This window comes from Chrysochloris asiatica, unplaced genomic scaffold, assembly GCF_000296735.1.
Source record: "Chrysochloris asiatica unplaced genomic scaffold, ChrAsi1.0 scaffold00054, whole genome shotgun sequence".
Taxonomy (NCBI): Eukaryota; Metazoa; Chordata; class Mammalia; order Afrosoricida; family Chrysochloridae; genus Chrysochloris; species Chrysochloris asiatica.
In genome coordinates, this window is record NW_006408572.1 from 14,462,730 (window position 1) to 14,484,514 (window position 21,785).

The 21,785-nt window shown below is 43.3% G+C and overlaps 1 protein-coding gene across 1 annotated transcript in view; it reads left to right on the forward strand.

The window, feature by feature from the left end:
- DNAH9 (dynein, axonemal, heavy chain 9) overlaps positions 1-21,785 on the forward strand; it is a 556,281-nt gene that overhangs the window by 444,388 nt on the left and 90,108 nt on the right. The window contains exons 52-57 of the mRNA XM_006863433.1: positions 2,024-2,212; positions 9,575-9,810; positions 14,820-14,942; positions 15,766-15,970; positions 18,752-18,916; positions 20,533-20,673. Of these exons, the coding sequence (XP_006863495.1) occupies positions 2,024-2,212; positions 9,575-9,810; positions 14,820-14,942; positions 15,766-15,970; positions 18,752-18,916; positions 20,533-20,673 (1,059 nt within the window). The remainder of the gene's footprint in view (positions 1-2,023; positions 2,213-9,574; positions 9,811-14,819; positions 14,943-15,765; positions 15,971-18,751; positions 18,917-20,532; positions 20,674-21,785) is intronic.

Genomic DNA, 21,785 nt, shown 5'->3' on the forward strand with positions numbered 1-21,785 from the left:
TCTTCAACTGCTCCCTCTCTCCATATCCTCATCTCTGTCTCCATCTCTGGTGTTGCTCCTCTGGATAGGGTCCCACATTCCACTCGTGATCTTCTCCCTTGATGGCCCTAGAGTCTTCTGTTTCTGAACTGTAAGATTAACTACTCCCCCATTTTTGTTACAAAACTTCTACCTTCATAGTTGTGACGGTCACAATTAGTCATGATAACAATTACTCACTATTGAATCATAAGATCTTATCCCCATCTCTTTTCACCATACCCGTATAGACAAGATGAAAACTATTCAGTGGGACTCCATCTTCTTCCACACATTCTGAAACTAAACTCCCTCTTGAAAACTTGTAAGCCAGCCACTTTGTGCCTTTATCTCCCCCTCATTTTAGGTAGCCAAAGACATTATCTCTTGATGGAAGAAAAGTCAAAGAATTTGTGGCCCCCTTTTAATCCTCATGCTGTATTTCTCATCACATAAATCAACCAAGATTCTGCAAAACCATGTCTTGAATATTACATCATTTTAATCTTAGAGTTTCTACAACATGAATCCCAGCCACCATTTATTTCTACTACAGAGCCAGGTTTTTTTCAGTTTGAGGAGAAATGAGTCATAGCAGTCATTGAACTGAGCAACACTTTGATGAAGAAGCTGTACCACCAGTGTGTGTCTGTGCAGTTGTTTGTTGAACCAGCTGCTACATAGCTGTGAGATGATCTGTTTAGCAAATGTACTTCTGCAAATGTACAGAAAGTAGCACAGATGTCCCAGCCAGCCTATCTGTTTCCTGTTTGGTTTCCAGAACATAACACAACTTTCTTTGCCTAGCTGGGGCACCTTCTAGGAGATAGTAGGTACTCTACTCTAGGGGTCAGAATATATCACTATATCTAGTGAGATACTTTGCCTTTCTGGTCTTTATCTTTGTGATCTGAAAACGGGTATGGAAATGGTTGAGTGGGCAAAGCCCTAAGGTCTCTCCCTGTTCTAACATTCTATGATGCCATCTCTCAAGGATGAAAAAACATTACACAGTCCTAAAACAGAGACTAAGCTCATAGGCTGACAGTCCACCTTAGAAAGGAGGATTGTCCCCTCCAGGAGAAGTGTCTCCATAGAGGGACTGGACCAGGTCAGGCCACGTTCTGCAGTATTGGTGTTTTGCACATCCCCAAATTCTAGTACTTCTTACAGTATGCCTTAATTACCATGTCGGTCTCCCCATCCACTGTAAATTATACCTAGAGCATGCACCTGATTTTTAAATTTACAGATCCTCAAGCATTTGGTGGAAAAAATGGAGTGGTGCCCAATCTACTTACACAGTGTTCAGTGATTCACATTCATGGTCATGTTTAACCTTCACAGTGATGCTTCAGGGTGGGCGGTATTTACCTCCACACCTAGAAAGGGGCTGAGCATGCAAGGCTGCACTGAAATACTATCACTTTTCCAAAGTGCATGGTCCAGAGTAGGGACTTTATTACTGAAATGTTTGCTGCAGCAGGTACTCGTCCCCATTAATCAGTTGTTGTTGTCAAGTGCCATCGAGTCAGTTCCAACCCAGAGTGACCTTGAATAGGGTTTCCAAGGAGCAACTGGTGAGCTTGAACTACCGACCTGGTGGTTCAAAGGGACTTTGCAATACAGCACATTAGCCCACAGCACCACACCAGGAATCCTTGATCAATTGTTGTTGTTGTTGTTATGCGCCGCGGAGTCGGTTCCAACTCATAGTGACCCTGTACAGAGTTTCCAAGGCTGTAAATCTTTACGGTGGCAGAAAGCCTCAAGCTTCTCCTGCAGAGCAGTTGATAGTTTCGAACTACTGACCTTACGGTTTGCAGCCCAATTTGTAACCACTACGCTACCAGGACTCCTTGATCAGTAGAACCACATAAATGATGCTGTGAGTCTTCCTCTACCAAACAGCAGCATCATATGCTTTACACGAGCTAGGTCTCTGCCTGCTCAGTGGCCTGCAGTATGACAAAAGCTTTCTCCTCTTTCATCTTTGAAATGGTAGGTTGGAGGACTTGCTTCTGAAAACGTGAGGTGGGCAGAAGCTGTGCAGAACTTCAAACAGCAAGAAAGGACACTCTGTGGAGACATTTTACTGATTACGGCTTTCATTTCGTACCTTGGCTTCTTTACAAAAAAATACCGGCAAAGCCTCATGGATGGGACCTGGAGACCTTACCTAAGCCAGCTGAAAGTACGTACAACCTCATAGCTCCAACATAACCTGCTTGTGGGTGCCCATGAGATCCTATGACAGGACATCACATCTTCAGGGCTCCTTTTTATTTTTTTAAGTTTTTATTGTGACTTGGATGATAGTTTACATAAGAGAACATCAGCTTTACATTCATCCTATTGTATTTCATTTCATTGCAATGATTACAATCCCCTTTATGCATCATCATTCAACAAATTTGCTTCAATTCCCTCTGGGGTGTTTTGTTTTGGATGTACACCAAAGTACTCAGGAATATATAACCATTCAAACAACCAAAGGGTACACCCCTCAAACATGCCCCCTGCCCGCCAGCACACAGCCCCTCTCCCTCCCTGAGTCTAGCGTCCCTAACCACTCCATCTCTCCACATCATCGTCTCTGCCTCCATGTCTGGCATCACTGCTTCTCTGGATAGGGTCCTGCACTCCGCTCTTCTCCCTTGATGGTCCCAGGCACCTCCACTCCTGGACTGTAAGATCAACCCCTCCCATCCTTTTGTTAAAAAATGCCTACCTTTACATTTGCAACACTCACAATCAGTCCTGATAGTAATTATTCACTGTTGTACCACAAGAGTCTTATCCCCATTTCCTTTCACCAGCGCTACCCAGACAGGTTGGAAACCACTCGGTGGAGAGTCTCCTTTCTTCCGTGCCCTCTGGAACTAGGCTCCCTCTTGAAAGCTTGTAAGCCTGTCACTTCATGCCTTTGTAGCCTTGCCCCCCATTTTGGATAGCCAATGTCTAAGGTGTTCAGAGTCCCTTTTGCATACTCATCCCCACCACTCCATGAAAACCCATTGAAAAAAGCTTAGGAAGCAGGAGTAAGACTGCTATGCCTCAGTGCCCCCACAAGGCCACTTGAGGGAAGAACTCCACTTCCTTTAATGAAGCTCATCATCTACCAGATGTTCCTCAGGGTTGGAAAACCTGAGGGACACCAAAAGACCTCCTTGTCACCTTTGCACCTCTCTGCTCCTGATCTAGACTAAGTCCCCAGTAGCAGAGAAGAGAAGGCCCGTGTCCCCAACTCCATGTGGCACCTTGTCCACTGACCCAAAGCTGCACCATGTGTGTCCGTGCCACAGACACGAAAAGCTTCATGAAAAGTTTCATCTACTTCCGGCACACGTGCACACGTGTTGTTCATAAGGGCTGTTCAACTTCCTCCTCTAGTGTACCTCGGAAGACTTCACTTCCATTTCCTCTGTCTACTTCTCACCCCCTGAAGTAATTAAATTGCAAAAATTCTAGTTCCTGACCAGGTAAGGGATGCTGAGGTGTGCCTAGAAGTATACTCAGAATAATTCCTCATACTACTTTGGCATTTTTAGATCACCCATAGTAATCCATCTACAAATTCAATGTGTCCTACCGCTCCACTATATAGGGGAAATGATAGACATTAGGGGGTGAGACCCCTCATGAAGTTTATATTGCAGTTAAGGAGACCAATGCATAAAAATCAGCTACAGTAAGAGTCAGCACAAATAGGGCACAACTTAGAGTAAGGGTTGAATTCCTAAATTCATTTGCAAGTGGATCCTTAGAACACAAAACACACTTCGTGTTGCCATGATTGGATTCCTAGATCAGCTTCTAAAATCCTGTTCACCTGTTGGTTTGCTGAAGCGTGGTTGAGAAGTGGCTGCAGTATGAGTAAGTAAATAATACATAATACTGTTAATTTTTTTTTCATATTGAACATTTGTGGAAAAGGAAATTATTGGGAAAAAATTATCACTGACTTAATGAATGAAGATAAGGAAATGGATGGCAGCTTAGTGAAGATTTTTCTAGATTTGTGTGGCATTCTTGGGCAATTGTGTGTCGTGGACTTCTTTGACTGTACGATAAGACACAGATTCCTTCTGAGAACAATGTTCTGACCGCAGAAAACAGAATGTATAGAATTAGAAAGGGGAGCAATATATTAAAATGCATTCCGGGTCTTTGGATAAGAAACCCACAATGCTGATTCCCCCTTAGAGGTCTGCTTAATGGTGTAGTACCCGCCATTTGTACTTTTAGTAGATGCGATTAAAGTACAAGAGATGGTTTAGAGAGGTTTTTCTGAGGTCACTAGGTAAGACGAATGGCAGAGAGGAGTGAGATGGAGAGATTGGATGTGTCACCGTTGAAAAGATTGCTTGTAGAAGAGCTAAATGAGCTGCGAGAGGTCAATACAGAGAAAGGAAATGGAGGGTCTGGTATGTATACCAGTTCCCAAAGGGAAGCAAGTGTAGAGATAAGAGAGAGATTATCTGTCCCAGTTGCTTCCAGTTTCGCACAAGGTACTAGCAAGCACATATGCAGGAAGAGAGAAGCCTAGAGAGTGGCTTGTGGCAGGGAGAAGGCAAGCACTTCCAGTATTTGCAAACTGGGCTTCTGTCACCAGGTAAAGAGGAGGCAAGAGGTAGTGTGGATGGAGCAGACAGGAGGAAGCTCACATAGGTGTGGAGTCTAGCACTGGCTCATGAAGCCTGCACGAGACACAAAGAAATGTAAAGAAGTTAACACTATTAGCCTCGTCAAGATAAATGGAGAAGAAAAGATAGAAGTTATCAAAGACTTCATTTTGCTCAGATCAACCATCAACACTCATGGAATCAGCAGTCTAGAAATCAAATGACGTATTAGGCAAATTTGCTGCACAAGACCTCTTTAAAGTGTTCAAGAGCAAAGATACCAGTTTGAGGACCAAGGTGCACCTGACCCAAGCCATGGTATTTCCAATAACCTCATATGCATGTGAAAGTTGGACTATGAATAAGGAAGATCATAGAAGTATTGATGTATTTGAGTTATGGTATTGGAGGAGAATATCAAACGTACTACGTTGTTGTTGTTCAGTGCTGTTGAGTTGGTTCTGACCCATAGCAACCCTGTATAGGGTTTCCAAGGAGTGACTAGTGAACCTGAATCACTGACCTTGCGGTTCAAACTGACTGTGCACTCCAGTGCATTAACCCACAGTACCACACCAGGACTACCAAAATAACAAATCTGTGTTGGAAGAAGTACAGCCAGAATGCTCCTTTGAAGCCAGGATGGCCAGACTTCATCTCTCATACTTTGGACATATTAAGAAAGGGACCAGTCCCTGGAGAAGGACATCATTCTCGGTAAAGTGAAGGGTCAGCAAAAAAGAAGAAGACCCCCAATGAAATGGATTGACACACTGACAGCACAAGGGGCTCAAGGATTTTGAGGTGGGCACAGAATGGGCAGTGTTTCTCTCTATTGTGCATCAGGTCACTACGAGTTAGAACTGACTAGATGGCACCTAACAACAACAAGGTCTCATATGCATGCCAACACTTGACAGTGAATAAGGAGAACCAAAGAACTTATCTCCTTGAGTGATCATTTGGTGAAGAATATTGATGTAACATTTACTGCCCGAAGAATGAATGAATCTATCTTGGAAGAAATACAGCCAGAATGCTCCTTAGAAGATAGGGCAGTGAAAATCCATCTTAGGTACTTTGGAGAATCTGTCTTATGTTATCAGGAGGGACCAGTTCCTGGAGAAGGGTACCATGCTTGGTAGAGAGTCAATAGAGGAAGCGTTCATGGAAGAGGACTGACACAGTGGCTGCAACAATGGGCTCAACGTGGCCACATTCGCCGTCTGTGATTAGACTTATGTATGCACCTTGGCAACAACTGTGAGGATGGTACAGGACCAGGTAGTGTTTTATCCTGTTGTGCACGGAGTCAAGATGAGTCGGAACAGACTCAACAGCACCTAACGACAACAACAACATAGTAGGCAGTCAATTTAGGTCAATATACTAAAGAACAAAGTGTCACGTGGACTGCATTTCTCTGGCGGTGCTCATCCATCAGGAGGAAAAGATGACCAGGACCTTAACAAAATGTTTCCAGAAATAATCACACACCCAGAAAAGTATTTTTCACTGGGGCTCTTGGGTGAGGGACTTGTCCATCGCTGTGAGTTAACCTGGGGAGAGAAAGAGGCATTAACAGTGCCCCTTCCCTTGCCTCCAGAGATGTTCTTGTCCTCGGACTTGTGGTGAGGGTTGCATGGGTATTGCCACCCAGGCTGCCTGTCCTAGTCTTCAGGTGATGACCTTGTCAAAGACTCATACCTTTTGAACCTGAGCGTCCAACTCAGGAACACATTTATCATAGCCCACAATGTCATTCACCTTTACCAAGGGATCCCTGATGTGACAGAGAAACTCCCATACCTCAGTTCTGTTTCCTGTTCTCTATTCCTCACCTCCCTACAGGAGAGAGAAGCACACCTCCAGGTAACATCACCTCTAGCCACATATACGCCACCCCAGGGAAATGAACTCCAGGGGAAAAAGAAAAAAGAACTGTGGGGGAATTCACAAAAGTAGCCTAATTAGGCAGCTCCCCGATCTTCTTCCACCCATCAAGTCCAATATTGCCCAACACACAAGACATGAATGTCCAACTAGTCCTCATCAAGTAGGGCCTGCGGCCGTTTCGTCCGCAGGGTACAGTTACAAAGAGCAGATGTGGATCTTCGGGAACAAAGCTGACAATGGGACAGCAGTTAATTAATCAGGCTAACAATGCTCCTAGCGTGGCCCTCTACCACGGCGCTTCCTGCTCTGGAGTTTTTAGTTCAGTCTGGGGACTGCATGAGGCGGTTCATTTTCACATCGTTCCCGTCATCCATCCCATCAGTTGATCCATTTCAGCACCGTGGACAACGTCTGGAGCTGCTATGTGTGGATAGGGTAGGAGTGGAAGCATTTTCTGTTGTTTTATCAGCTCAGCAATTCATCCAAATCCAAGCATTTACAGTAACTTGGAAAGGCAGCACTGGGCATTTTTGATTTTTTTGTTTTGTTTTGGTCATTTGTTTTATTTTGTTTCGTAAGAGGAGGAGGAGGAAAACTTCTGGGAACATTTTTGAAAAATCAATAACAATTAGTGTTCCTTCCTCCCCCATGCTTCCTCAAGCATCATGGTCTATGTTGATTCTCCTCTTAGCAGTGTGTCCCATTCAGTAATCAAGACTTTATAACAGTTTTTTTCTCATTTTATCTAGCTATTTGTCTGTAGTGGTTGTATATTAGATAACATTTTAGATAAAAGACAGTCTGATCGAACATATGGCATCCATGAGAAATGCCCTTCAAGGAAGCTGCTACAAGGAAACCCCAGACTGCTTGCCTGAAATGTACAGTCCAGGCTGGGAGTAGTCTTGTCTCCTATCATCAGATGTTGAAACCTGTCCTTCAATTACCTACGGAAGTGTTCAATCACCCTTATGGCTTAGGGGTGATAAAGAGGGTGAAGACTCCATGCAAGATCCACTGGAACTTTTGCATAGGATGAGAGACCCTAGTATGATTTACCTGGTGAAAGCATCCTGGACCATTCATTGGTTCAGGAATCAGTCCCTGAGATGTGTTTTTAGCCTTGGTCAAGGTCAGCATTTCAAACCCATCAGCTGCTCCTCAGAAACCCTATTAAGTGGTCTTCATGAATCTGAACCAACTCGATGGCACTTAACAACAAAAGGTCTCATAGACAGGGCAGCATGACACTCATTGCATGTGGGTCCAGTCCCGGGGGGTGTCTGGATCCCTGTGGGCTTTCCTCCCATAGACCCAGAAGACAGTTGTTTGCACATCTGTTTGCTCTGGAGCCAAGGATGCTTTGGCCTCGGCAGTTATTTGACAAGGAGGGAGTGCTCACTAGTTGTTTTTTTTCCCTCTCAGTAAAAAGGGACTTTTTGGTAAACATCCACATGAGTAACAAAAGCTTATCGGAATAGAACGGGTTTTATCTACAGATGTCGTCTGTCTGGAGGGGGATTGTTTTATATGCCCGTCCAAGGAGAGTCAGTGGTCAGATCAAATGGCCAGGCCATCCATGTCACAGGTTCTCCTGTGCCACCCTAAAAATGGCCCATTAGGGGCTGCAAGCAGAAGTTTATGCTGGTGTACTTTAATACAATCGAGTTTGTAGCCCACCTCCATCCCTGCCCCCCGTAGGGACTTACCTAGTCAGGCTTGGGGCAAGGTTCCTGGTGGTGGTGACTTCAGACCCAAAAGTTTGTCAGGTGTTACAAACTTCACAATCATCTGTGCTTAGGTATCTAAAAACCCAAATGTACCCTTTGTTTGTTTGTTTGTTTTCCTCCCTGAACTTTAAATGGAGTAGGGTCTTGGGTCCCCTATCGTGTGACAAGGATACCCAGGGTTAACCTTTTGCCTTGTTAATGTCTGAAAGTCAGAAGGTCTGAGGAAGAGTTGGTAAGACCCTCAGTTATTTGTGGAGCCGTGCCTTCCCCCACACCAAGTGCAGCCTGGTTGTCAAACAATGTGAAGGTGGTCCCTCCTGGTACTAACGTTCCAGAGAGGGACCTTTCTGTTTTCTTCAAGGCCACACAGCAAAAGTGGTCCCTAATGAGGCTTTCTGCTCCCGTAAAGATTTACAGCCTCGGAAACCCTGTACAGGGTCGCTATGAGTCGGAACCGACTCCACGGCACATAACAACAACAACAATGGCACTGTAGGATAAGCAAGGTCGGTTTGAACCACAAGGTTGTTGTTGTTACTCAACAGCCACATCCTCAGGATGCACTGCATCCTGCTGAGAACCCCCATGGTGGTGTTGGTGGTGGTTATGTGCTATCGAGTTGGTTCCAACTCATCGTGACCCTGTATAGGGTTTTCGAGGCTGTACATCTTTATGGGAGCAGAAAACCTCATCTTTCTCTCACAGAGTGACTGGGAGATTTGAACTTGCAGTTAGCAGCCCAGTTGATAAACCACTGCGCTGCCAGGGTTTCTTGAGAACCTGAGGGACCTACTTAACGTTACTCAGCCTGTTCGAGCCCGTCCAACTCCCCCTGGTCCCATTGCTTGAGGATGCTGAGCTGTGGCTCTCTTAGCCCTTGGGTCCCCTAGTTTCAGTAACCAAACTGCATCACATTGCTGGTTGGTCCCCATTCCACGCTTTTGCCTTTTGGTTTGTCAGATGCAGACTCCTATTGCTGGGTCTCCATCCATCAGAGCCTCTGCAAGTAAAACTGACTGATTTGCTATTTTCATATTACAATGGGACATTACAGTGGATTTTTCTATTGCTTTTTCCACCACTGTCATACCAGGAGACAATAACAAAGACGGAGGGGGTTTCCCACTGAGGAAAGTCTTGATGCATGAAAGCCTTCAGTGCCATCTAAGATAGAACAATACAAGTTGAGTATGAGGTCCAAGACTTCAGCTTTGGCAGACTTTCAGTGAGGCATTGTGTATTCCAGCCCCAGCTGAGGAAACATTCTTCCATTGTGCATGTTTTGGGGCATCTCTCCTTCTTCAGGTCCCCATTCCAGTCACCCCCACGTTGGACCCCCTGAGGATGCTGACAGATGAGGCTGATGTAGCCGCCTGGCAGAACGAGGGCCTCCCTGCAGACCGCATGTCCATGGAGAATGCCACCGTCCTAATCAACTGTGAGCGCTGGCCACTCATGGTCGATCCTCAACTTCAGGGGATCAAGTGGATCAAGAACAAATATGGCGAAGACCTCCGGGTCACCCAGATTGGTCAGAAAGGGTAGGTGGCTGACCCCAGAAGCTCCCACTTTTGCCATTTATACAAAGAAAGAAGCCATTGTCCAGTTTTAAGCCCCTGTGGATTAGTTCCACCCTGCTGGTAACTCCACAAGCTTCACGTTTTACCATTTTAGGAACCATGCTTTCAGTGAAGCATACCTGGACGTAAAGATTTTGGTTTTCTTTCTCATTAGCAGTCATATGTTCCCACCTCTCAACCAGTTTAAGACCCCTTACTGCGCCATCTCCACATTATCCTCCCACCTCTCGCAGGACACTTCCTGTTTCCCCAAACTTCATAGTCTACTGTTGAACAACTCTGTGGTGTAGAACGTCTTCCTCATACTTAGCCAAAGGCTTCTTACTTTCATTCTCTTCTACCCACTCTTCCCACTTCTGTCTCTGAAGCTACATGCAACAAATCCAAACTCTTTGCCCCTTGAGGGATATTTGTATATTTGTGGCAAGATGTATAACCACTGAGTCCATTGAAAAACTATCTGTGTGCCTTTGTGCCTGCCGTTTGCCTTTACACATTCATAATGGGAGAGTTATTCCATGAAGGGACATGAATGGCCAAGAGAAAGGCTAACCACCACACTTCCACTGGTCCTGGTCACTACTTAATTAACCCCATTAGAGCTTATTCTTTTCATTGCAGTACTCAATTCTTGTGTGTGTGGTTAGGACACATTAAGGAAGACAGAACGGGCCAATAGGGGAGAGGGATAAGGGTATAGGTTGTCTTTTTGCTTTGCTTCCCTTCCAGCAAAATTCCTGGCAAGAGTTTTGTATACGAACTACCTACAACCCCTCTCCTGCTGCCTCTCTTAAACCCACTCCCATTAAGCTTTCCCCATGAAATTTTCTTGTCAGGGTCACCCATGGTGACCGCTTGTGCCACACCCAAGGTCCACCACTTCATCCTTATTGTACTTGGTCTATTTGCAACATTAACATGGCTGGTCACGCGATCATCCAGAAACACTTTCTCCTTCCCTTTTCCTGGTTTTACCCCTACCTCACAGGCCACTCCTTCTTAGTCTTTTTGGGGGCTTCCTGATTTCTCCTTCTTGATGTCTTAAGAACAGCACGCCCCAGGTCTCAGTCCTGTGTTTTCTCTGTTCTTTCTGTATAGAGTAGCATCCTTAGATATCTCATCCAGGGTCATAACTTCATGGAATGTCTTTTTACTAATAAGGCCCAAATTGATATCAATATCCCAGATCTCACCCCTGAATTCAGCATTCTTTGATACAACTTCTATTTGGTATCTCAAACTTCTCCCCACCCCCTCATCAAGCCAGTTCGGATTCATGATGAGCCCATCCATGTGTGTTAGAGAATAATTGTGTTCCGTGGGGTTTCCACGACTGATTTTAGAAAATGGAGTCTTAGGTCTTTCTTCCGCTGCACCTGTGGGTGGGTTTAAACCACTTGCCTTGTGATTAGCAGTGAGCCTGTTAAATATTCACACCATCCCAGGACTCTATCTCAGACTTGGTGGCGGTTGTGTGCCATGAAGTTGGTTCCAATTCATAGAGCTCTCATATGGGGTTTCTGAGACTTTAAATTTTTACAAGGGAGGAAAAGTCTCATCTTTCTCCCACAGAGCAGCTGGTAGATTCAAACTGTTGATCCACTACACTACTAGAGCTCCTAAACTTGTTGTTGTTGTTGTTAGGTGCCATTGAGTCAGTACCGACTCATAGCGACCTTATGTACATCAGAACAAAACACTGCCCGATCCTGGGCCAACCTCACTACTGTTGCCACGCTTGAGTCTATCGATGCTGCCATAATTGAACTGATCTCATCTGCCCACTGTACTCACCCCCTCAAAACTTGCTCTACTCAAGGTCTTTAGACCTGCTAAGGGTAACTCCATTCTTACTCATACTGACACAATCAGACAGAAAACCTCACTGTCACCTTTGACTCCCCACATCTGACCTGTCAGAAGGTCCCATTAGCTAACTCTACCTTCATGGCACTGTAGGATAAGCACTGGACTGCCAACCATACGGTCAGTGGTTCAAACCCACCAGCCGCTCCTTAGAAACCCTATACAGGGTCACTATGAATGGGAACAGGCTTGACAACCCTTAACAACCTTCACAGTGTAATTCAGAATCTGATCACATTGCCCCATTGTCTACTCACAGTGTGGTCCCAGCGATTATTCCCTCTAACTTGATACACTGCTGGCTCCTCTCAGCATGGTAACTAGAGTGATCCACTAACATCTAAGTCAGATCGCGTGTCTTCTTTACCCAAAACCCTCCAATGGCTCCTCATCTCACTCAGAGTTAAAACCAGAATCCTAAACATGGCCTGCTAGAACTTACAAGACCGAGCTCCCCCATTCTCTAATCCCTTCTCCTATGATTCCAGCCTCCTTGCTCTTCCTCAGTCAGAGCAAATCCTTGTTTTGGTTTGCTTCAGGTTGTTGCACTGCTGGTGTCTCTGTCTTGAACATTGTCCCCACAGATATCCGTATTGTTGTCAGTGACTGTAGACTTGGCTCTGGCTTATGACAATCTTACATACTCATCTAACAGAAGGAAAGTTTGCCAATGCCTCCAGCATCTCAGTGATTGTTGGTATGTGTAAGTTCATTGTTGCATCTATTTTGCCCAATCCATACCATTGAGGGTTTTTCTTATTTTCACTGACCCTCTCTACTTTGTCAGATATAAAGCCCTGTTCTAGCATCTGGTCTCTCCTGATGCTGTATCTAAAGTAAGCAAGACATTCCATAAGAACTTGCATTCATTTCCTTAGGGGTGCTTAATAAATTATCATAAATTAGGTGCCCTAACACAACAGAAATGTATTCTATCCCAATGCCAAAGGCCAGAAGTCCACAGTCAAGGTCTCAACAGAGTGGTTACTTCCAGAAGCTCTGAGGAAGGCACATTCCACTCCTCTCTCCTAATATCTGGTGCTTGTTGGCAACCCTTGGTGTCTCCTGTCTTGTAGCTTCAATCTCTGCCTCTGTCTTCACAGTGCCTTGTCCCCTGTGTCTTTTACATGTCTCGAATCTTCCTCTCCTTTCTCTTCTAAGGATATTTGTCACTGTCTTTAGGGCCTACTCTAAATCCACAATGATTTCATCTCAAGATCCTTCACTTAATTATAGCTACAAAGACACTGTTTCCAAATAGGGTTCTGTGGTACTGGAGGTTAGGATTTGGACATATCTTTTGGGGGGTCCCAATTCAAACCACTATAGGGCTCACATTCTTACTTCTTTCAGGTCTTGTCTTACTGCCTTAATTAAAGTTTCAGCCATGTCCTCACTGAATTCCCTAACCTCTATAACCGGCTGTTATTCCCTTTCTGGAATCCTGGTATGGCATTGCGGAATAAAGCACTAGACCGCAGGGTCGGTTTGAACAGCAGGTCAGCAGTTCAAACCCACCAGCTACTCCTTGGAAACCCCATACAGGGCTGCTATGGATTGGAACCGATTTGACGGCACCTAACAACAATTCCCTTTCTGTTATTATCTTCTAACTTACATATAGTTTACTCATTTGTCATATTTATTGTCTTATTATGAGAATGTAAGAACTCAAAATGCAAGGATCTTTGTCCTTTTTGTTCATTGCTATATCCTTAATGGTAAGGTGGAGGGTCAAAGAAAAACAGGAAGACCTCCAATGAGATGGATTGGCCAAGTGGCAGCATCAATGGACTTAAGCATGGCAACAGTAGTGAAGTTGGCCCAGGATTGGGCAGTGTTTCATTCTGCTGTGCATAAGGTCGCTATGAGTCAGTACCGACTCGATGGCACCTAACAACAACAACAACAACAATATCCTTAATGGAGTCCTAGTGTGGTGTTGTAGGATAAGCACTAGACTACAAGGTCAGTTTGAACCACAAGGATGGCAGTTCAAACCCACCAGCCACTCCTTGGAAACTCTATACAGGGTGACTATGAGTTGGAACTTACTCAAAGGCACTTTAACAACAGACACAATACCAGTTTTAATTAGTTGGTTTTATATTTAGCAACGTTTATATTTGCACAAATATAATATGTCATAATTATTTTTAAGAGGTGAATAGCAAAAATTTTTTTAAGAAAAACACTGAAATCTATCATTCATAATTCAAAGACACTATTAGCATTTTGTTTCATGAGATCTTTTAAGACTTCTTTGAATACTTCTGTATTATTTAATATTAGGTCAGATGATTCTCTCCTCTTTATTATTAATTTTTTCTTTATAGCCTCATATTTTAGGTTAAATTTGAGATCTTTCATCAAGATATATAGAGTTTTATTGGGTTTTTGCAGTTGAAATTATATCAAAGTTATAAATCAATTTAGAGAAAATCTACATTTTAACATGTGTGTTAGACTCTTTATAGCATAGGAAAATTAAAATAACATCAACTTTTGTTAATTTATTCTTAAATAAATGAAGGTCTACCAACACAGACACTAAAATTTGTCACAGAAGAATCTTGAATAACATGGGAAAAAGTTTACAGGATACTTTTATATACAAAAAACAGGTTATAAAACAGTGTACCATATGAATCTAATAATATAAAAGTAAACTTGAAAATATAAAATATATATGTATTGTTGGTAAGTGCCATCAAGTCTGTTCCAACTCATAGCAACCCTATCTAGGGTTTCCAAGGAGCAGCTGGTGGGTTTGAACTGCTGACCTTGCAGTTCAAGCCAACCTTGCAGTCCAGTGCCTTATCCTGCGGCACCACACTAGGACTCTAAAATATGCATAGTGAAACACAAAAATGATGACAGATTTGTGGGTTTGTTTTCACATTCCTTTTTATATTTTGTGGTTTTTTTCTATATGTATAAAAATGTGTAATATCACATAAATATCATTTTCAATAGAGAAAAATGTAGCTAGCTACCTGAGTTATCTCAAAGCACTGTCTTCAAGTGCTTTAGAGGCCCAGATGGGATTCTTAAATTGATCTGTTCCTTGCTCCAAGCTCATTCTGCTTGACTTTGTCTCCCAGTTACCTGCAAACCATAGAGCATGCCCTGGAAGCCGGAGATGTGGTGCTAATTGAAAACCTAGAAGAATCCATTGACCCTGTCCTAGGACCACTGCTCGGGCGTGAAGTCATTAAAAAAGGACGGTGAGGAAGGGCAGATGTGCTGCTGGTGCTTTGTGGCTCTTGTAGAGTTGGGAAGAGAGCTGCTGTACTTTGGGTATCCAGGCCTCTGCCGCTTCCCGTAGTCCTCTCAAGCCGGCAAGCCTTTATTTGTCCCAGAAGAGGGGTATCCATTTTCCCTCGTCTCCTAGAGAAAGCTTCCTGGAATAACTTTGCTTCTAGCAGTCAGTGCCCTCATTTGAAACCCACTGGTTACCATGGAGTCATCTGGGACTCTTGGTGGCCCCATGTGTATCCTGATAGATCTGGGCTCCAGAGGTTTTTCAGTAACTGATTTTTTTTGCAAGTAGATCGTCCACTACTTTCTGGCCATACCTTGCCTTAATAAATACTTAAGTTGTGCTCATTTACTTGTTGAAGTCACTCGTCAATCAACTGAAAACATATTCACCGGACATGAAAGTTCTCATGCTACCCTACTAGGCCTTTTTGTGCAAACTACAGACGGTTCCTTTCCCTCCAAGCGCTTTACTGCCACCTGCTGGAAATTGTTCATCATGTACAAATATTCATTGTTTTAATATGTGAATGGTTCTTCTAGAGGTGTACAAAATTAAGCACGGAGTCTGTCACTCTGGTCCCATTAGCCACATTACACATAGGAGAGTCGCTGGGCTCAGTGCAAACACAGAGGAGAAATCCATCTGTCTGTGTCACGAGTCTTGCTTGCAAGGATCAAAAATGTTAAGACTTCACAAAAGCACATCTGGTAGCACTAGAATTCTTTTCTTGAGCAAATTTTGTAGCCGAAGAGGAACTCACTCTCACACGTGCTTTTGTGTTCCAGATTTATTAAAATCGGAGACAAAGAGTGTGAATATAATCCCAAATTCCGGCTCATCCTTCATACCAAGCTGGCCAATCCTCACTACCAACCTGAGCTGCAGGCTCAGACCACCCTGATCAACTTCACAGTGACCCGGGATGGCCTGGAGGACCAACTGTTAGCTGCCGTGGTCAGTATGGAGAGACCAGACCTGGAACAACTGAAGGTGAGCCAGGGACCCACTGAGGAAGCGAGGCAGAAATCACTCCACCGCAAGATCCCATAGAGCTCCACACTCTGGGAGTTGGGATGAGAAGAAGGAAAGCTGCTTTTCTAGAAGCTGAGCAAAGGGGCCTCAGTCAGGTCTTGGAAGAGCTCCTAGCAACTGGGAACACCAAGTAGGAAAACTGAGGATAGTCTGAAATGAAGAAGAGAGGCAGGAGACAGCTGGGATAACAGATATGCCCATTTCCAAGAGCAGAGCCTCGGGGTTGTACACAGAGTTAACACACTTGGCTATTGACTGAAAGATTGTAGTTTGAGTCTGCCCCGAGGTGCCTCAGAATAAAGGTGTGGCAATCGACTTCCAAAACAGCCACCATTGAAAACCCTGTGGACCATGGTTCTACTCTGACACACATGGGTTACTATGAGTCGAAATGGACTTTATGGCAACTGGTTTGTTTGTTGTTTTCTTTGTTTGTTTGATTCAGGGAAGCTGTAAGGACTTTGCTTTTGAACAGTTTGGGATTATTTCCTTTGGATCCATGCTCTCTGCTCTAGCATGGAAAGATTGGTCTACCTGTTGATGGCTCCAGTCACAGCTTCCCTGGCCTCCCTGGCATTTCTTAAAAGCATGCATCTCTTATCCAGAGAAGCAGCGACACCAGACATGGAGGCAGAGATGGGGACATGGACAGAGGGAGCAGCTGAGGACTCTAGATTAATGAGTAGAGAGGGACTGAGAACTGGCAGCCAGGAGGCAGGCTTGTAGAATGTGCCCTTTGGTTGTTTAAATTATTATATATGCCTGAGTGTTTGAAAAAAAAAAAAAGAGCTAAAATGAATAGCGAGAAATACTGTTAACTGATGGTACATGGAAGGGATTATAATCGTTGTAATGAAACAAAGTATATGATTTGTTGAATGTAAACTGATTATCTGCCCTGTAAACTTTTACTCAATCCACAATAAAAACCTTAAAAAAAAAAAAAAAGATAAAGTACAAGAAAAAACAAAACATGCATCTCAATCTTGCTTTAAGACCAAGATTTGCTAGTCTGCCAGGAATGTTCTGTGCACAAATGCTTCAAATTATTTGGGAATTGTCTCAAATGCAACCTACTCATTGACTCTCTTCCTGATAGGCCCAATTGAAAGTTGCCCCTATCTCTCTAAAGTCATTCTGCTTTATTTTCTTCATACTTCTTGTCGCTACCTGAAATGGTAAAGCCTGTTTGTTTATATTCTGTGTCCCTCCACTGGATGTAAACCGCATGGGAGCAGCAGGGAAATGGTTAGTCTTGCTCTCTGCTGAATCCTCAGTGCCTGTAGCATGTTAGAGATCTATTGTTCCACAGGTAGGTGTTGAATAAATGAATGATTACAGTAAACCAAGTTCCAGGGATCTAAGAACACAATCTCACACGCAACGAGAAATTTGGCTAGTATCTTATAATCTAATTATGTCTAAAGAGAGGGAAGAGATGTGGTTGAACCTGTTTCTATTATCTTGGAGAATGTGACTCTTCTGAGTTCTGGATCCAGGTGTGTGAATTGTGTGATCAGTAGCTCTCAGGCTCCTAGTCGACCAAGTTCGCTGTCACCCTTTCGTTAGCAGCTGAGTGCAATAACTGTTTGCACCGTCTCAAATTAACTACCCTCCTACCCCTGCCCCCTAAAATAGAGCTTCCAGTGCTTGAGGATATTGATCCTAACAGTCAGAAAGGGACCATGAGATGAGATCTATTAGGGAATCAACACTCTACTCCAGCCTGAGGAGGGTGCTGGGAAATAGTTATCTAAACTGTGTAAAGCAACTTTTACACTTTTATTGATTTTTTTTTTCCCAAAAGAAAGATAATTCACGAGTGTGCAGTTCGTTCTGGGGCAGTAAAGTAATGGTAGAGAGGACTTCCCAAAAACTAAGACTTGAGCGTGACTTTAACCATTCAAAGAAAGAGGTTCCATTTCATGAACTTTGACTATAGTACGCATTGTACGACAATCCTAGGAAGCGGGGACTATGGTTAACCACAGTGAAGTCACTCAAGTGTAAAGGTCCCATGATTCTGTTGGGATTTGACTCATCTGCTTATCTCGTCTGCTCATTTTCTGAAGCAGTCTGCTACTCTGCCATGCTTAGTATCTCTAATAGAGGGGGATCTGGCCCCAAACCTACTGTTTGCAAGTCACCTCAGTCTCATAACAGCTCAAAAAACATAGTAGAATTCCCCTATAGGGTTTCCAAGACTGTAAATCTTTACAGAAGCAGACTGCCTCATCTTTCTTCTGCAGAGCAGCTGGTGGGTTTGAACTACAGACCTTTTGGTTAGCAACCAAGGGCTTTAACCACTTTACCACGAGGGATCCTTTCTCTGGCCCCATAAGGATTTCTTTATTCATATCTATACCAACAGTGAGCTCGGTGGTATTTCAGTAGTAGAATTCTTGCCTTCTATGTGGGAGACTTGGGTTCAATTCCCAGCTAAAGCACCTCTGTTAATAGTGGCTTATGTGTTGCTATGATGTTGAAGAGGCTTCAGTGGAACAGCTAGACTAAGAGTAGGAAGAAAGGTCTGACAATCCACCAAAAACCAGTCACTAAGCACCCAACAGTTCAATTCACAACTGATGATGGTGTACAACCAAGGCAAGGTTGTGTTCCACTGTACATGGATTTGCCATGAGTTTGGGGGTCAACGTGATGGCAGCTAAGAACAACAACAATGTCCCAACAGTAAGATGTTCTGAACTTACATGCCTGATTTCTTCTTGAAATCCACAGTCAGATCTCACAAAGCAGCAGAATGGATTCAAAATCACCCTCAAAACGTTAGAAGACAACCTGCTCTCTCGACTCTCTTCAGCATCCGGGAACTTCCTGGGAGAAACAGCCTTGGTGGAGAGCCTAGAGATCACCAAGCAGACAGCTGCCGAAGTTGAGAAGAAGGTAAAACCGCCGCTGACTAGTGCGGGAAGACAGCCAAGGCTAGCGAGCACATTTTCTTTCTTTCAAATGTCTCTGATTCAGACATTTAGAAAAAACAAATCAGAGTAACAGATGGCTTTTCCATCTTCCCAACTTCCTCCTAGAAATCCAAGCCTGCCGAGTTTCCTGAAATAATTATTTCGTGTCCTAAATTGTGGTGTTCCCATCATCTTGGAAATGCTTTTGACCATTCTCAACAATTACTGCTCAAATAATGCCTCTCCCTCATTCTCTCTTATCTCATTCTCTACTATTTCTATTGGAAACATTTTGAACCTTCTTGTACTATCTGCCATGTCTCATGACCGCTCAGGTATTTTTTCGTTACTTTTCTCTGAGCTGCTTCTATCACAATTCCCCCAGTTTTATCTTCCAATACGCTTATGTTCTTTTCAGTTCTAATCAATTATTAACTGGTGAACTCGTGTGTTCATTTCCATCACGGTATTCTTATGTCCCACGACTCATATTGTCAGTGTGTTGTACTGTGGTGGCTTGCAGGTTGCTGTGATGCTGAAAGTTATGTCACCAGAACTTCAGACACCATCAGTCACCCACAGTGGGCAGGTTTCAGAAGGACCTGAGGACCGTCGAATCGGTTCCAACTCACCGAGACCCTGAATAGTGTTTCCAAAGAACAGTTGGTGGATTTGAGCCGCTGACCTAATGGTTAGCAGTCCAGTGCCTAAAAATTACAGCTTTCTTGTTTTTAGAGGTTCCATTTCGTTCTTTTGCAGATATGCTTACTCTTTTTCATAATGCCCTGATTGCATGCTTTTAAAAGGTGAATCTATGGCTTTTTAACAGTTAGTAATGTCTTTTTAGTTTACCTATTTACAGAATTGCGGATACTAGTCCTGTTTTATTTTTGTTTGTTGGGTCTTCTGTCTGTTTTACTGACATTCTTCCTCCTATAGTTTATAATTATGTATTGTAAGCTCATAGTTAATAAGAACCGTTGTATTTTTCTTATGGGATTCCCACATCATTTCACTCTGTTTTTGGAGCATAAGGCAAGACACACTGAAGTTTGCATTTAATGGAAGTACCTCTTTCTGGAGTTTAGATTTTGTTTTTGTTGTTGTTAAAAAAAATTTTTTCTGATAAGAAATTTTCTGAAAATAAACTTTCTGTTGAAAGAGACTTTTTCTGAATGTATTCCTTTATGTAAAAAAATACATAAAGAAGAAGAAGAACAGAAAAAACTAGGTTATACTTCTTTTCTTGGATTCCCACTGCCTGGGATTCTAGTTTATTTTCAACTAACATATATTTTTGGCATTTCCATGAAATCTTTCACATTCAAAATGGAACTTGGAGGCTTGTGTGAGCCATACCGCCAACTAGAAGAGCTGACACCCTCAATTTTGTGAAAGACTATAAGTGTATCACTTTCTATGTCTCCCCAACTCTACTAAGGAATACCGTGGTAGCTTTCCAACCCTCAACCTTTCCTCCTCATCTGAATCCAGTCTACCCATATATGTGCACCATAGAGAAGCTAAGGGAGTTATCAGGGGGCTGTGGAGAATGAACCTCTGTTTGGTTTCAACAATGGGTCTCCATTGTTCTAACAGGTCCAGGAGGCCAGAGTGACTGAAGTAAAAATCAATGAGGCCCGAGAGCACTACCGGCCAGCAGCTGCCCGGGCCTCTCTACTCTACTTCATCATGAATGACCTCAGCAAAATCCACCCCATGTACCAGTTTTCTCTCAAGGTGATTTACACTTCGTTTTTGGATTTGAGGTGTTGTTTTTTCCCCCACATAATCACAGCAAAGCTTTGTAAGATAGCCAATGCAATGCAACTCCCAGCCCCTATGAGACATTGTCCGGGTGCTTCACTAGCTAGGCCAGAACTCTATGATCAAAGCCAGGACATAGGTTTTCAAACCTATGTTTCAGTCTTTATCTCTTTTATTGGGTGTCACGTGGCTCCTTGGTTACTTTGAATAGAGCAAGTCTCATCCTCATTCATATGTCTTGGAGACTGTGCTCACAGACTGTATGGAAGAAGATGCCAAAGAAACAGAAACAGTGATCACTACCCCAAAGATCTTAAAGTATAATAACCAGTCCATTCCCCATCGAGTCATTCTAATTCATGGCGACCCCATATGTGCAAACTCCCTGTGCTCCATGAGGGTTTTTAATGTCTAATTTTTCTAGATTGCCACACCTTTCTTCCAAATGTCAAACATTCCATTTAACAACCATGCGTGTTAACTATCTACACTGTCTGTTGCTGTATGCTGTCAAGTTGGTTCCAACTCATAACAACCTTGTATAGTGTTTCCAAGGAGCAGTTGGTGGGTTTGAACCGCCACCATTGCAGTTAGCAGTCCAATGTTTATCCTACAGCACTACATCAGGACTGCTGAAGAATAATAGAGATTAAATGTGCATATCATTTTGTGTCAACCATTGACTAAATTGGGCAATAATAATGGACCCGCTTTAAATATCTTTTGATTGTACTCTAATGTTCCCAAAGTACCAGTTTATGTTTGCTTTATTGTTGCTGTTGTTGTTGTTGTTAAATGCCGTTGAGTCGGGTCCGACCCATAGCGACCCTGTACATGGTTTCCGAGGGTGTAAATCTTTACGGGAGTAGAAAGCCTCATCTTTTTCTGAGATAGTCCTAAAACTAAAGATGTTAGCAGATTGTTAATGTTGAGTAAATTCATCTTACTCATGATAGAAAGAACTATGAATTTTACATATATCTCCAAAAGTACACCTTTCTTCTCTAGGGCCTTTATCCAAAGACCTCTGTTTCAGAAGCATTAGGGAGTGGAGGAACATTTCTGGGAGCTTTTCTGGTTTAGTC